Source organism: Pseudonaja textilis, chromosome 3, assembly GCF_049901715.1.
Source record: "Pseudonaja textilis isolate UNSWEBS1 chromosome 3, rPseTex1.2, whole genome shotgun sequence".
Classification (NCBI taxonomy): domain Eukaryota; kingdom Metazoa; phylum Chordata; class Lepidosauria; order Squamata; family Elapidae; genus Pseudonaja; species Pseudonaja textilis.
The window spans coordinates 171,891,091-171,906,812 of NC_141992.1; the positions used below are offsets into that span (position 1 = coordinate 171,891,091).

The following is a 15,722-nucleotide window of genomic DNA, read 5'->3' on the forward strand; positions in this document are numbered from 1 at the left end:
TTACATGGTAAGAGTAAACTGAGACTTATAAACGCTTCATAGTGCTTTGCAGCCCTCTCTAGACGATTTAGAGTCAGTATATTGGCACAAACATGACAGAACATCATTGAAATAACAGTTTAAACAAGAAAAGTAGGAATTAAAATTAAAAGCTATTATTTCTGAATACTTGTAAATTTCATAGCTGTTTCCTGATTTTTCTTTCTCTCCATTCTGGACATGTATATGTACTGTATATAGATGAATTAATAGATGTAGATGGAAATGTCAGTAAAATCTGGAATTTATTTTTCTCTAAAATTCTTTTCTTCATATACAAATTTGAACCACAATATAACAGTTTAGCTTTGTTTATTTTCTTAGTTCATCATATATTTTGAGTAATCGTGTCATATAGAATTTAGTAATTCCAAAGCTTCTTTTTGTACCTGAAACAATAGAAGTGAAAAAATATCATTTGACACAGCATGTAAATCATGTAAAAATAGTTATGTTAATGCACTCTGGTCTGCTAATTTGCCTTTGATTATTTTTTTAAGAAAATAGAGGACTACGGTGAAAAAACTGGATAGTTCAGTAATGCTTAGGGCACCAAACGTTTACCACTCTACGCAGACATTGATTTCCAGGATTAGATCAGATAGAAACTGCAGTGTGAAATCCCCTCCCACTGGAAATCAGGCTGGCTCTCTTTATTGATTTTACACCAGCTCTTAAAAGCCAGGCTTTTTTGCTGAGCCTTCCCCAGTTTGATTTAATAGTACCATCTTAAAAAACAAACAAACTTGTTTTTATTTTCATGTGGGGTTTTGTGCTGCATTTATTTTTAATGTGAACAATGAAGAGTTTTTCTTTATTGCATTGGTATCCAAAGATACAAAACAAACAAACAAACATTGGGCTCTGAACTTCCACTGAGAGAGTTGGTTTCAATTTTCTGCTTAGTTACAAATCTGAGTCAATAATCATAGCTTAAATTTATGTCAGGGCTGCTATAAATTAAAGCCAAGCTTCCGGGTAAAATTCTCACAAAGTACAGTGGAATCCAACCAGAGTACCATATCAAAATTTATGAAATCCTTTTCAACCCATTCAATCCTTTTCCCCAAAAAAGGGGACAGAAAGAAATCTACAAGAAATTCCTCTATTCCAACCATCTATTTTTAAACTTAGTTTTCATGAAAAACATTGACAATGCTTAATAACAATGTTCATATTATGCCATATCGAACATTTCTATGATCATTTGATAGTCTGTTAGCATCTAATATTTCATAACAAAATTGTAATTTATTTCAATATACATTTCCAAGATTACTTTAGATTAATAATTTATTAAATTTAGATGCTGTTCAGTTCACAATGACTCTGAGATGATTACTCTCAGAAAATATGTTGGCTGGTTAGTTCTGAAAGCAGAACAATATATTACCAAGATTAAGAAACACAGTTTTAGGTTACAATTTGAGGCTAAAGAAAGCACTGATGTGCGTTCAGTATGTGTTCTAGTACACGAATACTTGAAAATGTGTTTTTTATATCTATATATGTATCTGGCTGTGGAAGTAACTTACCTGCTTATCTTCCTCTGTATGTGGTAGCCGATCTCTAGCTTTTGTTAGCCAGAGAAGGGCCATCTTTTTATTATTTAATTTCATGTATGTCTTTCCCAAGAACAGCAAGTTTTTACTATAGAAATTTGGTTCAACTACACAATAAAAACAAACAAAAAGTTTCTGGTTTTTAATTTATAATGTAAAAATTATTTGGTTCTAATATTTTAATAAGTGAAGCATAATCTCAGTACATATATAGAAAAGAGATAATGGGGTACTTTTTGCTGGGTGGTATACGATATTTGGATTTATCTGCACTGTAATATTTTTATTTCATTACCCCTAGATTTACATTCTGTATTCAATCTATATATCTGATTTATATTGCATTTAAGATGGAAATTACTTTCCTTCTGTTCCTCAATATAAAAATCACTTCAATATACATTTTTATAATGCAAATTCTTCTGCCAGTTTATGACTAAAACATTTCACATTTTCTTCAGAGAAACACAATGTATAAATAAGTGGTGTTAATTTTAATCTCATGATCAATAGGAACATTTTAATAAATGAAGAAATGCTTCTAACATAAACTCATAACGTGCTCTCAAGCTGGTTTTAACATACAATTCCTTTAGCATCCCTTTTGAAAGAATATTAAATAATGTATGAAATAGTGCAATTTAAAGGTTGCATATTCAGTACTCGGTTTCAGTATTCTGAAACACTATGGATTGTCTAATTTATAATTAGGGTATCTCTCTGATGACTTGAGATGCTAATTTTTTCATTCTACATTAATATCTCAGTAGACATCATTAGATACAGCTAAAGGGAATTTTAAGAACTTTATCCGTATCCTTGTTTCATATAACTCTGTGAATCAGGGGTCCCCAGCCTGTGGGCCATGGCCCACTTGTAAAGGGTTTGTGGAGGGTTTGCAACTGGGCCATGGAATTGACTAGTAAGGGCACCCATGCCATCCCCGCATGAGCGTGCTCCATTTGTGTGAGCGGCAGGTGTATATGCATGTCGCTTGTGGAAATGGAGCTGTGTTCACGCATGCTTGCCAACCACTTGTGTGAATCATTCCCCTCCGCAAAGCCAGGAACTGGGAACTCTGCTATAAATAATTTACACTTTCATATAGTATCTAGCACATTTTAATTTTGATTTCAAAATTAAGTTGTCATGCAATATGCTTTCTCACGTAACTTACCATTTTCAGCCTTTTGAAAGTACTGTAATGCCTAGAAGACATTAGCATTAAGATTAGAATAATAAGAATTATTCTAATAGAATAATTAGAATAATTAAAGTAATCCAAATCCTTCCAGTAAAAATTAAAATACTTCAATAACTGCAATGTAACTTGTGTTTTCTAAGGGAAAACACAAAAGGGAATGCTATATACTTTATAGTTTATATTCAAGAGGATATATTTATTTACAAATGTAATTAATCTTATGTATTTTATGAAATAGCTGATTATTATTGATATCAATAAGTAATCATTTAGTAAATGGTATATTTATTTTTCAGAATCTCAAGCTTTATCCAAAAATATAGTGCCTGACACTCTAGACTCATAGCTTATAAAGACTGACCTTTCAATCTCCTTTTTTTCAATGTTTTAATGGATAATATATCAAAAAAGCTATAAAAAATACTAATGAGACATACTTCTTCATAGGTAGAACTGGGTGGTGCTGAGAATAAAATAGCGGCTATGTTCCTCTGATACCATGGCATATCAGCAAATGTGTAACACCTGTAACATATGGAAAATGTATTAATTATGTCTCCTAAGATCACAAAATTTAAAATCACATAACTAGAGAAGGCCAGTGAAATCTAACTTTAACCCAACTCTAGAAAGATGCATGCCTAACGATTATACTTCCAAATAACTGTCAAGAACAACTAGAGAAGGCTATAAGTTAAATGCCACTAAAGTGTAGAAAGGCCTCAATGACTAGTTTTTTCTTTACGAAAACTACACTGCTCAAAAAAATAAAGGAAACACTTAAACAACACAATGTAACTCCAAGTCAATCACACTTCTGTGAAATCAAACTGTCCACTTAGGTAGCAACACTGATTGACAATCAATTTCACAGGCTGTTGTGCAAATGGAATAGACAACAGGGTGGAAAGCATAGGCAGTTAGCAAGACATCCCCAATAAAGGAGTGGTTCTGCAGGTGGTGACCACAGACCACTTCTCAGTTCCTATGCTTTCTGGCTGATGGTGTGGTCACTTTTGAATGCTGGCGGTGCTTTCAGTCTAGTGGTAGCGTGAGACGGAGTCTACAACCCACACAAGTGGCTCAGGTAGTGCAGCTCATCCAGGATGGCACATCAATGCGAGCTGTGGCAAGAAGGTTTGCTGTGTCTGTCAGCGTAGTGTCCAGAGCATGAAGGCGCTACCAGGAGACAGGCCAGTACATCAGGAGATGTGGAGGAGGCTGTAGGAGGGCAACAACCCAGCATCAGGACTGCTACCTCCGCCTTTCTGCAAGGAGAGACAGGAGGAGCACTGCCAGAGCCCTGCAAAATGACCTCCAGCGGGCCACAAATGTGCATGTGGCTGCTCAAATGGTTCACACTGAGCACATGTGACAGACGTGACAGGATCTGGAGATGCCATGGAGAACATTCTACTGCATGCAAGATCCTCCAGCATGACCGGTTTGGCAGTGGGTCAGTAGTGGTGTGGGGTGGCATTTTTTGGGGGGGCTGCACAGCCCTCCATGTGCTCGCCAGAGGTAGCCTGACTGCCATTAGGTACCGAGATGAGATCCTCAGACCCTTTGACCCTGGGTTCCTCCTAATGCACGACAATGCTACACCTCATATGGCTGGAGTGTGTCAGCAGTTCCTGCAAGACGAAGGCATTGATGCTATGGACTGGCCCACCCATTTCCCAGACCTGAATCCAACTGAGCACATCTGGGACATCATGTCTCACTCCATCCAATGCCACGTTGCACCACAGACTGTCCAGGAGTTGGGGGATGCTTTAGTCCAGGTGTGGGAGGAGATCCTTCAGAAGACCACCACCTCATCAGGAGCATGCCCAGGTGTTGTAGGGAGGTCATACAGGCACGTGGAGGCCACATACACTACTGAGCCTCATTTTGACTTGTTTTAAGGACATTACATCAAAGTTGGATCAGCTTGTTGTGTTTTTTTCCATTTTAATTTTGAGTGTAACTCCAAATCCAGACCTCCATGGGTTGCTAAATTTGATTTCCACTGATAATTTTTGTGTGATTTTGTTGTCAGCACATTCAATTATGTAATGAACAAAGTATTTAATAAGAATATTTCATTCATTCAGATCTAGGATGTCTTATTTTTGTGTTCATTTTTTTCAGCAGTGTAGTTTTTGATTCCCAAACATATTATGACTTGACTAGTCAGAGAAATATATAAATATTTATTCTGAAGTGATTTTGAGAGTAGGGAGAGTAAGTCAAACAGATTCTCTTCTGGGTCTATCTATGCTTGGTTGGTAAGTTATAAGAACAGGACGTAGTTCAGCTTCTCAGTAGAAGAAAAAGGGCAGCTTCCACAGTGGCATAGAGTGTTAGAAACTTCCATGACAACATGTCAAGATTAGAGAGAAGAAACTGATCAATGAAAGATCAGACTGTCAGTTAACATACAGCAACGGCTAAAACAGACTAGCCATTTGAATAATAGCTGAAAACCGAATCATTGTTCTGTCCAAATTAACAGTGGCTGGTTGATGGATTAAAGAATTAAATAAATTTTATGGGTTGCTGGGTGTGATTAGAATAAGACTTATCAAAGCATTCAAGAATTGCTGAAGAAAAGTGCCAAAGAGGAACAAATACATAATTTGTAACTATTTTTATTTTTATGGTTTTAATTATTGTGATGTAATTTGCCTCCTGGAGTCAATTGAATAGAGATGGGCAGCTATAGAAATTGAATAAATAAATTAAGATCTGCTTACTAATAATGCTTTGAAAACAAATGCAAGTCTAGGGAAAAATACTTGAAGTGCACAGGACTATGCTTAGAGAAGTTGGGGGAAATTCATTCATGAAAGAATGTTGAAACTGTAACATAAAAGTTTCAATTTACTCAGATAAGGCTTGGCCAATACTGAAACTGCTAATAATATGACTAACAAGTCAAAGCCTGTATCTCTGTCATTGTGTCTTATTTGGTTCTTTGTTTAAGACAAGAATATTCATCACTGTGTTTGCAAATCTTTAAGATGTGGTGTTACCTAGTTTGGAGAATCTCAATAGGAAAGAAAGGCCTTTTTTTAAAAAAAGGTTTGAGCAAAACGTTGCCACCTAAGATATAAATCAGTCAATAAATTACCTAGAGAGACAAGACTTATGATAGTTGATCAGGAATGTAAATATTAATGAATCATAAATGCAATCTTTACCATTAAGCAAAAACTGGAATGGGGAAATATGTGATCCTTCAAATACTATGGTATCATATACAAGTCCCCGATCTCTTATGATTGTCATGTTAGTTAGGGCAAACAAAAGTTGAAATTTAGTAATCACTGAAGGCACGATCAATGGACCAAGTTACAGTGGGAATGAATGTACTGTTAAGAACTGAAGGGCCAATTGAGGGAGATTGTCATGGAGAAAATCTATCTGGTTGTTGAGTTGTCACTAATTTCAGAGCACATAATCAATAAAATATCAAAAGAACCATATGTTGCTTATCCTTGAATTAAATTATTCAGGGATCAGATATACAAAAAGTAAATTTATCCTTGACGTATCTTCTAAATAATGATTGAGAAACTGAGAAACCACTAAAATCAATATGCTTAACAGAGTAGAGTGGAGTGGGGTAAGTTTGGTCTTTAATAAGAAGGAAATGAGGATAGATCAAATGCAAATACAATGTTTTTAAAACAAAACTAGTCTAGATATATTGCTGAAATTTATATATAATGTTATGTAAGACAATGCTGATAGGGTAGTTCATTTGTTCAGAAACTTATTGCTAAATCGTAAAAGCATAATGCAATTACTTTACATTCCACATGTCAGGCAAAAACATTGGCATTTCAAATATAATTTTGTTTAGGAAGATTGTCTTACCAAATGCCCATAAGATGAAGTGAAGTAGCATCCTTTGGATTCAGATCAATTGCTTTCTGATAAAAAAAAAGCATTTATCATTGCTTAATATTTACCTCCATAACTCCTATCTTCCCGCTAATCCCTAGCAACAATGAAATTACATCATTGCATTTTTTTGTCTGAAAAAAGTAATGAACTTCATATAGTTTAGGGAGAAATACCCTTCATATTTAGTCCACATGTCTGTGGCTTGTATGGATCAGATTTACATCCTGATGGTTAAAAGCTAACATTAAGTCTGGTAGCATCCAACTTATTCTGTTCAAGCTCACAAAACTATATTTAAAAACACAAATATCCTGAAACATGTAATTGAAGGAAAAAGAAAACTCTGAAGAAATTATAATCAGGGATGCGTAACACTCAACAGGTGCTCTCTAGGATTTATACCTGACCTTTCAACAACCTAATTCAAATATTTCAGGGTAGTTTGTGTATTCTCCAGAAGTACATCTTCTAAAAGTTCTAAAAGGCATCTTCTAAAAGGTTTATTATTTTCATCCAGGATTAAAACTGAGACAAACTGTTCCATTTTGTACCTAACTTATTTATCCACGTCAGAGGAGCTTATTAACAAAGACATAGGTAATTTCCTATCTCTTGGAGTTTACTTTAACTATTACGTACATTAAGAGAAATGGACCACAAAAGTTTTTTTAACAATGCAGGAAAAGGTCAAGACCATTAGAAATAGTGAATTCTTAAACTGTGTAATATGGCCATGCTACAGTGAACAGAACACAAGCCAGCATTTAAAGCATGGATTAAAGAAGAAAAAAAATGGCCAAATAAACTGAAATAAATTTAGATGAGTTAGTTTGTCTTTTCTGATCTATATTTTAGAAGTTAATTAAATAAATATTAATTTCCTCCTTCATATAATGACAGAAAAGTTTAAATTGCTGTTTATGTTTGTTATTTCAACACCTCCTTAAACAAAGTTTATTAACTACACTGAAAAAGATAAAAATGCAAAATCCAACATGGTAGAGGTACAAAAGTCTTCAAGTTCCTGGGACTAGAACTGTGTCCCTCAAGAAGCATGCAACAAACATAAATTACCACCTCTGAAAAAAGAATGGCAAGACTTCTGAAACATGAAGAACTCTCATTCTAAACTCATGCTGACCATGACTTTTCAGAGACAACAAATTACCCTTCTTTTATTCCTTAATATTTAAATGTATCCAATGTAGGCTTCAAAAATGTTACAATTTTTGTAATATTTTTCTTACAAAAATGTATTTTTGTATATGTTGGACAAAATCTATTAAAATATTTTAAGCATTCTCTATTAATGAAAACAATGAGAGTTCAATGATTCATATCTAATACAATTAAATACACTTCCATTTCTAATTTACTCTTCATCATAAATTGCTCTTCCCTCATGTTCAGATTTGTATGGCGAGAACACAAGGTTAATACAAAAATTAATACTTTTAAATACCTGAAAATGTTCCTTAATAACAAAAGCACTGGAGATTTTGTTCTTTATTCCTTCATAATCTCCCACATCACTGAGGCATATTGCATACCACTAATAAAAAGAATAAAATAGATTATTTAGCAATATGAAATATTTGGGGATTATCGTATTGTCAATAAATACATTTCTAACCATACTACACAAAGATTTTCTTCAGACAACAGGGAATGCTAGGTGATTAACTGTCTAAAATGAACTAAAGTTAGAACTAAACTAATGGTATACAATTTCTTACAAGGTCAAGCTGAAGGAGGTTTTAAACCAAGCTGAGATTACATAAAAGTCCTGAGAGAATAATTTTGGAAGAGTGAAGAACCTTTCCCACATCCTACATTCAGACAGGGCTCTGAAAAAAGACATTTAAAAATTCTATGTTAATGTCTAGACAGGTTCATACTCAAACAGGACATGACTAGCTATAACTGTGTAAGCCATTCTAGCCTTTTAAAATTAAAATTTGAACTCAAAACTGGCAATAACTTAGTTCACGTACACTTCTAGGAGTTATCTTACACTATGCAACATTTGTGCTTTAAAAGTAAAAGAGTGCTCCAGACCATGCAGACACACCTAAGTTACATGTATCTTCATCTTTTAAAGCAACTTAATCTTTATTTGGGATCATGCAGCTACTTCTGCATTGTTTGCCTTTAAATATATCTTGGTATTTATCGCTAGTTGCAATATTTTCAATACTGTATCTACTTTAAAGAGATTTAGTCAATAGAAATATTATTGCAGCTGGAGACTTCCGGTGGTGACATTGCAGCAGGGGAGGGGAGGAAGAACAGGCTCTGTACTTCATCACCGATTTTTCACATTGGGAGGCGCCTCAGAGGGCACACAAATTTCGGAGGGATCTGTGGTGAAATAGGGAAGCCCAGGAGCAGCGAGGTGGAGGGCGACCACCTACTGCAACGAAAGGCGTGAGCTCAGTAAACAGGCGGTGATTCGGCGGCGGTGACAGCAAGGCTTGGAAGCGAAGGATTTGTCCAAGTCATTTAAACTTTTATAAGAGGATTAAGTGGACATATTGAAGATACTTTGACTCGAGTGAGGAAGAACTTAGCTTTTGGAGGTATAAGAAACTTGAGGAACTGTTTGCTTCTCCCTCAGTGGCATAAAAGACAGAGAAGAGCAGAAGAAATAAAAATGGAAGTGGCTGATGCAACAGAAATTGCTGAGTCTTCATAGAATAGAACAAACAGTGCTGTACAGTAAAGGTTTAACTGACAATTAATGAGAATTAATTGACGTGTTTAATGAAATATTTTTATACCATATTGTTGTACAAATAAGAGATTAACCTATTTGAAAAGATTTATTTATAGTATTTCTTTACATATTTTACACATTAATATAGAAATATCTTAATGAATTAATGAATTTGTCAAATAGCTGAAATAGAGTAAGTTTAACCTGTTGATGATTTTTTTTGAAAAAAAATAATAGATAGATAGATAGATAGATAGATAGATAGATAGATAAGTGTTTAAGGTAGTAGATTCTATTAGGTATTTATTATATATTTTTCATATTATTAATCTCCATTATATTAGTTGAATTTGGACATTAGACTGGATAATAACTGTGTCTTATATGGTTCTTGGGTTAAATAATAGAGTGAATTTTTATAAGTATAAATTAACACAGAGTAAGAAATAATATAGATAATTAATTGATTGCTCTATAAGTGTATAAGTGTATTATAAGTGAATATCTTACTAATGAATTTGGATCTTTTGGAAGAGGAGTAAGGTGATTAAGAAGTAATATTGGGAAATACAGATAAGTTGAATAGTGAAAAGTTAGAAAATTTGGTTTGAGCATAAATATAGAGTGGTGTGAAGAAAATTTAAATTAAGTATAATCTACAACTTAAAAAAATATTTAAATTATTGAATGTTAATTTGGGATAACTTATTTAGAATCTTGAGAGAACAGAACAAAATACTAAAAGAAATGATGAGTATAACCACAACAACCCTGAAGGCTGGGGAAAAAAAAACCATCAATATCTATGGCTTTACCAGCAACCCAAAGATCAATTGAAGAAATGCTTACAACGGAAAAATAAAATACAACATCAAACACACAAAACATGCAAACCACCTCTTAGTAATTCAGGAAACAATAATCAAACTACAAGAAATGATGTCCAAAAATCATGGGAAAACAGAGATGAGTTAAATGAAGTGTGATATACACTAATTAGATGAGAAAATGAGCTCAATTCAACAGGCAATGGAAAAAAAATGAACAAACAATAAAAACTGTGGAAACAAGAACAGAACAAACTGAGAAGAAACTTGAACTAAGAGATCGGAAAATAGTAGAGTTAAACAAAGATCTAGGAGATTCTCTCATCCATATGGAGATGGACCATGCAGCCTTCTACCTCAGATTTCAGAACAAAAGAAGAGACAAAAGAAGAGGATCTTGAGATGATAATAATAGCAGAGGCTCTGCAAAGAGATAAGCATGAAATTCTAAACAAATTGGATGATGCTCAGAGTGCATATGAATTATGCCAGAAGGCATAGATTATCGAGGGAAGTGCATATAAGGTTCGAGATAAAAAAAGTGCAAGACATAATATATAAAATAACGAGGGATGAACTGATGATGTACAAAGTAAAAGAGATAATAAACCTGAAACAGATTCCGAGATGGGTGAGAGAACAGAGGAAGGACGATTCTTGGCGACACTACTGACTAAAAGAAATATGTTATTCAGATGGTTAGTACCAGAAGAGATGCTAGTGTCGTGACAAGAGAAGCAAATCAAAGTAGACAACCTTGAGAAAGCACAAAACCTATATGATAAACTAGTGGGAGTAGAAGAACAGAGCAGCAGAGAAGAATTAGAGTCCGTAAGCCAGGAAGAGCAACAACAGGAACCAAAAGAAGAACACGAAGAAAAAAGGAAGGAAGAAAAAGAACAACAGGAAGAAGATGACTTAAGACCAAGAACACAAAGAGACACAAGAGCTACAAGAAGACAAAGACAATAGAAGAATGGGAGAAGAAATCAAATTAATTTCAATAAATATCAATGGACTAAATTCCCTGGCCAAAAGAAAGCAAAGTCTGGTAAATTAGAGAAACAAAAAGTAGATGTAATATGTCTCCAGGAAATACACATTAAAATACAAGATAAGAAGTATTTAGAATACCCTAAATTAGGAAAATTATATACGACTTTAGTTGATGAAAAAAAAGAAAAGGGATAGCTATATATGTTAGGGAAGAGAGAAAGGCAAAATTAATATATGCAGATATAAAGGGAATAATGCTGATGATTGAAATACAGAAATATTATTACAGCTATAGTTTCTGGATCTGTGTGGTCTCAATTCATTTGGTAGGCTGGTTTGAAGTTATAATTGCTGTATACTAATTAAATGAATTGAATATGAGTTTGTCATTTAAGATATGAATTGTTGTAATTTTCCTTTCAAATTCTTAAACTCAGAAATGAGCCACTACAAAATATAAATTATTTGTTTATCTGACCTTGTGTACACAATAACAATTGCTGTCCTTCTCTAGTGCCTTCTTTGCATAACCAAGGGCTTCATAAGCCAGCTGCTTCTTTTTTTCTGCTGAAGTATGACTAAGTTGAGCAAGGTCTCGTAAAGCTCGTGCCAGACGCCACAATACTTGTGCATTTTCACTACATGTTAACATATATAACAGGATATATTGATTATGATGTACCATAGTAAGGTATCAATGTAAAGACATTTTTAATATACTTTTAACTACTAAACAATAATTCTATGAAGGAACTTTGTATAAAACAATATAAAGACAGCTTAATAACAACACATCACTGCATGAGACTATAATAATTTTAATTGAGTATTTTGCAACAAATTGTATCTAGTGAGAGTAGAGGAACTCTACAAGAGTAAACATCTCCAGAAATTAAACTTTGGGGACATTCAAATTTACCCAACAGACAGAGTTTTTATGAACCGTACATTCCCAATCTCCTAAATGCATTTAAAAAATTGATCTTAAAACTTCAAACTGTTTTATTGCTAATTATTATTATAGTGTCATGTACTGATGTGTTATTATTTCATTTGGAGTGTTTTACATTGAAATCAATTAGAAGAAAAAATTGTTTTTTAAATGAGAGTAAAGGGACTCAAAAAGTCCACTACATTCTAAAATACTGATTTCAACCCTTCCGTGTACCAGTGATTTTGTATCATCACTGTGTGGTCTATGCCAACTTCAGCCCACTAGACCATGCTGAAATATCATAGTGTACCTGTTTTTGTGTTCACTCAGCAACTGATAAAGCTTTTCGGTTTCTCCACTTTCATAGAGATAATCTGCTTGATGTACGATTTCATCAACTTATGATATAATAAAACAAGAATTCAATGAATCTGCCCATCTGTGAAGCAGGTATTACTTAATAACAAAACAATTCATGTAATTGTATACCGACATAGTAATATTATAAGTCTGGAATAGAAGAGTTTTAATAGAAGTAGTATCATGATAGTCAAAACACATTTCTTTCTTTCTATCAACAATTTTATAAGGTACTGTTAGGCTGAGTCTATTAACAGAAAGTGTTTCCAACAACTACCCCTCTTTTTCAGCCAGTGTCAAAGAATATATTACAATATAAAACACTGATCTAGTTTAATCTTTCCCAATTTACCTGCTCTTAGATAAGTTAGACAAGTCATAAGTCAACAGTTTTACTGGCACAAATAAACCAAAGGATATAGGTCATATAAGTATTAGATGATATATAAAAGAACAAAGTCAGCCAGAGAAAGGATATGTTAATATGTTAAATATGATTTTATATATGTATTTATAAAAATATAAATTCTGTAAACAAATAAAATATGTAAAATCCATTTTATATTCATTAGCAGCAAATTCTTTATACAATAGATACCCATGCCAATCTTCATCTCAATAATCATCTTATGGCAGAACTTCAATTTCATCAATATTTTTCTAAGTAAAGTTCTTCTATTTGATTATTTTAAATACATAACATTTCCTGAGCTTCAAGGTTGTTTAAGAGCTCTCAAGGAAAACATACAAAACTATAATCTGCAACATTATTTGCAGTTTCCAAGATCTCCTAAAGATGGAACCAATATTTTCCAACTATCCTCTTCTGTATAGGGTATGATAGGTGAAATGGATTCCTTAAACCTTTAAAACCAGGGTTTTAACATACTGATTGAAAGAATGAAATATCAGGCTGATATTCCCTTTTTTCATTTTAGAAAACAAAATCAGTATCTAAATATTTGCAAGGCTGAATAAATGGATTTTTCTACATTGAGTCACCTCAGTGCTAGGCCTCAGAACCATCCAATACCCTCTCCCACTTTATATTTCCCATAGGATCACATAACTTTAACCTTACTATCCTTTTATTGGATACTGAAGACCTGGTTTTAACTCCAGGCCTTAGGTTAGGTAGACTAGGGTCACCTGAGTGTGTGCTTTCTACTGGGTAAGTTATTTCCCTGGTTACCACATTTGTTTTGTATTATATAATTGTATTATATAATATGTATGCCACTAGAGTTCTAGTGAGTTGTGTGATTTATAAATGAATAACACAGAGTGAAAACAAGCTGTATCTCTTATAAGCAGCCATACCTAATCTTTCCTCTAATAAAAAAAATCAGATTACATTTTAGGGATGGAGGATTGGATTTGACAACTGTACATTTTTATTTTAAAAAACTTACTTTTCACATCAGCAAGAACCATAGCAGACCGAGAGATTACTAGATAAGTGTTGTATCCGAGGTAGGACAATGCTGAAAATATAAACCCTCTTCTGAAAATTTTGGATTTTTCAAACACCTAATAAAAAAATCAACAGAGCTATTTACAAATCTGATAACAATATTTTTATCTAAGCACCACAAAGTGGCTAAATGTGGAATTTTTCAGTATGTCAAAAGCTACCTATTGTACGTCACAACTCCTGAGTTCAATCTGTTGATAAACTCTATTTCTGCCCCTCAAATTATTCACTGCTACCTTTGGTTCTCTCTCAGTTGTGACCATTTTATCAGGGCATCTTGTTTACAAGGAAGCAAAATATTGTAAATTTAAAAACCTCAAGCTTCAGTGTACGTTTTCCTGTTAGTATGCACGAAAAATAGGTATTTAATGCTAAGCAGACATTCTAATTACATACTTTAAAATGTTTAAGGTTTTCTCACTAAGAGATTTTAGAATATGGATTCTAATTCTTTCTATTGCACTCATCTTGGAGAACGTATGTACAAGCACATACACATATAAGCTAGTCAAAGTGTGATCTGAATTTACTAGTTTAATAGTTCTGCCTTAGGCACAAAACCAACTGACTTCAAGTCATTTCCCTCTTAATGTCTCCCTCAGTCCTAGGAAGGATGCAATGGGAAATCACTTCTGGAAATGTTATCAAGAAAAACTGCAGGATTAGCCTGGCACTTGCCAGGAGTCAAAACTGACTTGAAGACATAAGACAACGATAAAGCCATGAAACCGTCCATGTTGTTTGGACTATTTTCTCTCTCTCTCTCTCTCAGGGGAAGGGGATATTTGTCCAAGAGCAAAATACTACAAGAATAAAACACAGACATTAAGAACAACTTGGAAGCACCACGTCAGTAAGAACTATTTTATGTCTCTTTATGATCTGTTTTGTCAGTAAATCAAACATTCCCCAAATGCCCAAAGTTGCTTTTTCAAGAAGCAACTGGACTTTTTGGTTTTTCTTTGAATACGTTTTGCTTGTCATCCAGGAAGCTTCTTCAGCTCTCAAATGTCTTCAAAGAAAACTAGGAAGTTCAGTTGCCTCTTGAAAAGCACCTTTGGGACAACCATGACCTGGAGGATTGAGAATCTCCAGACATTCCCAAAACGTCACACATTTTTCTCAAAGAAAAACCATAGGTCAATTGTCCTAATTTTTCCTATTCAGCAAATTAGGAAACTCGAAGAAGAGTATAGCAGCTTATCTTCATAGGCTTAAAGATGCAGGAATAATCCAGGGGTCCCCAAACTTGAGGACTTCAATTCCACAAGTCTTAGCCAAGTTTGAAGACCTGTGGAATGATTCACGCTGGGGAGAAGACGAAGGCAAATTACAAAGAACATTTAAGAGAGCCATGCTTTTCAATCAGACCAAGACCATCATTTTCTCCTATCCCAGTCATACCTCGACTCCCCTTTTTCCTCCATGGCCTGAAGAAAGCTGACGGCTGCAGCCGGATTTTATTCTTGGAGCCTCGCAAAAGAAACGGGTCTCCAGGAAAGAGCAACTTCGAAGCCAAGGTCGCACCGCCACCTTCCCCAACGCCATGACAAAAAGCTTTCCTTGTTATTTGTATTTTTTCCCGCCGCTCCGCCCCCTCCCATCACCCTTTCCTCTGATATTCCGGAAACAGGAACTGCCTGTTCAACGCCTCCACAGCCTTTTCGCATGTCTCTGATCTACCGGAATTCACCGGAAACCCCCCCCCCCCATGTT

The 15,722-nt window shown here is 34.3% G+C and overlaps 1 protein-coding gene across 1 annotated transcript; it reads right to left on the reverse strand.

The window, feature by feature from the left end:
* Nucleotides 1-265: 265 nt before the first annotated feature.
* On the reverse strand, nt 266-15,716 carry RMDN1 (regulator of microtubule dynamics 1). The gene is made up of 10 exons (XM_026706017.2): nt 15,411-15,716; nt 13,945-14,062; nt 12,483-12,570; nt 11,717-11,876; nt 8,162-8,251; nt 6,670-6,725; nt 3,243-3,330; nt 2,779-2,809; nt 1,575-1,708; nt 266-428 (listed from the first exon to the last, which is right to left on the reverse strand). The coding sequence occupies exons 1-10, from the start codon at nt 15,552-15,554 to the stop codon at nt 390-392; spliced, it is 948 nt and encodes a 315-aa protein (XP_026561802.1). The 5' UTR covers nt 15,555-15,716; the 3' UTR covers nt 266-389.
* Nucleotides 15,717-15,722: the final 6 nt, after the last annotated feature.

What these genes read in the sequence shown, in the direction of transcription:
- RMDN1 (XM_026706017.2), bottom strand. Translation starts at nt 15,554, where the DNA reads ATGGCGTTGGGGAAGGTGGCGGTGCGACCTTGGCTTCGAAGTTGCTCT. An exon ending in CTGAGTGAACACAAAAACAG is followed by an intron (nt 11,877 to 12,482) that starts GTACACTATGAT and finishes GTTAACATGTAG; the next exon opens with TGAAAATGCACAAGTATTGT. An exon ending in CCAGTTCTACCTATGAAGAA is followed by an intron (nt 2,810 to 3,242) that starts GTATGTCTCATT and finishes AATGTCTTCTAG; the next exon opens with GCATTACAGTACTTTCAAAA.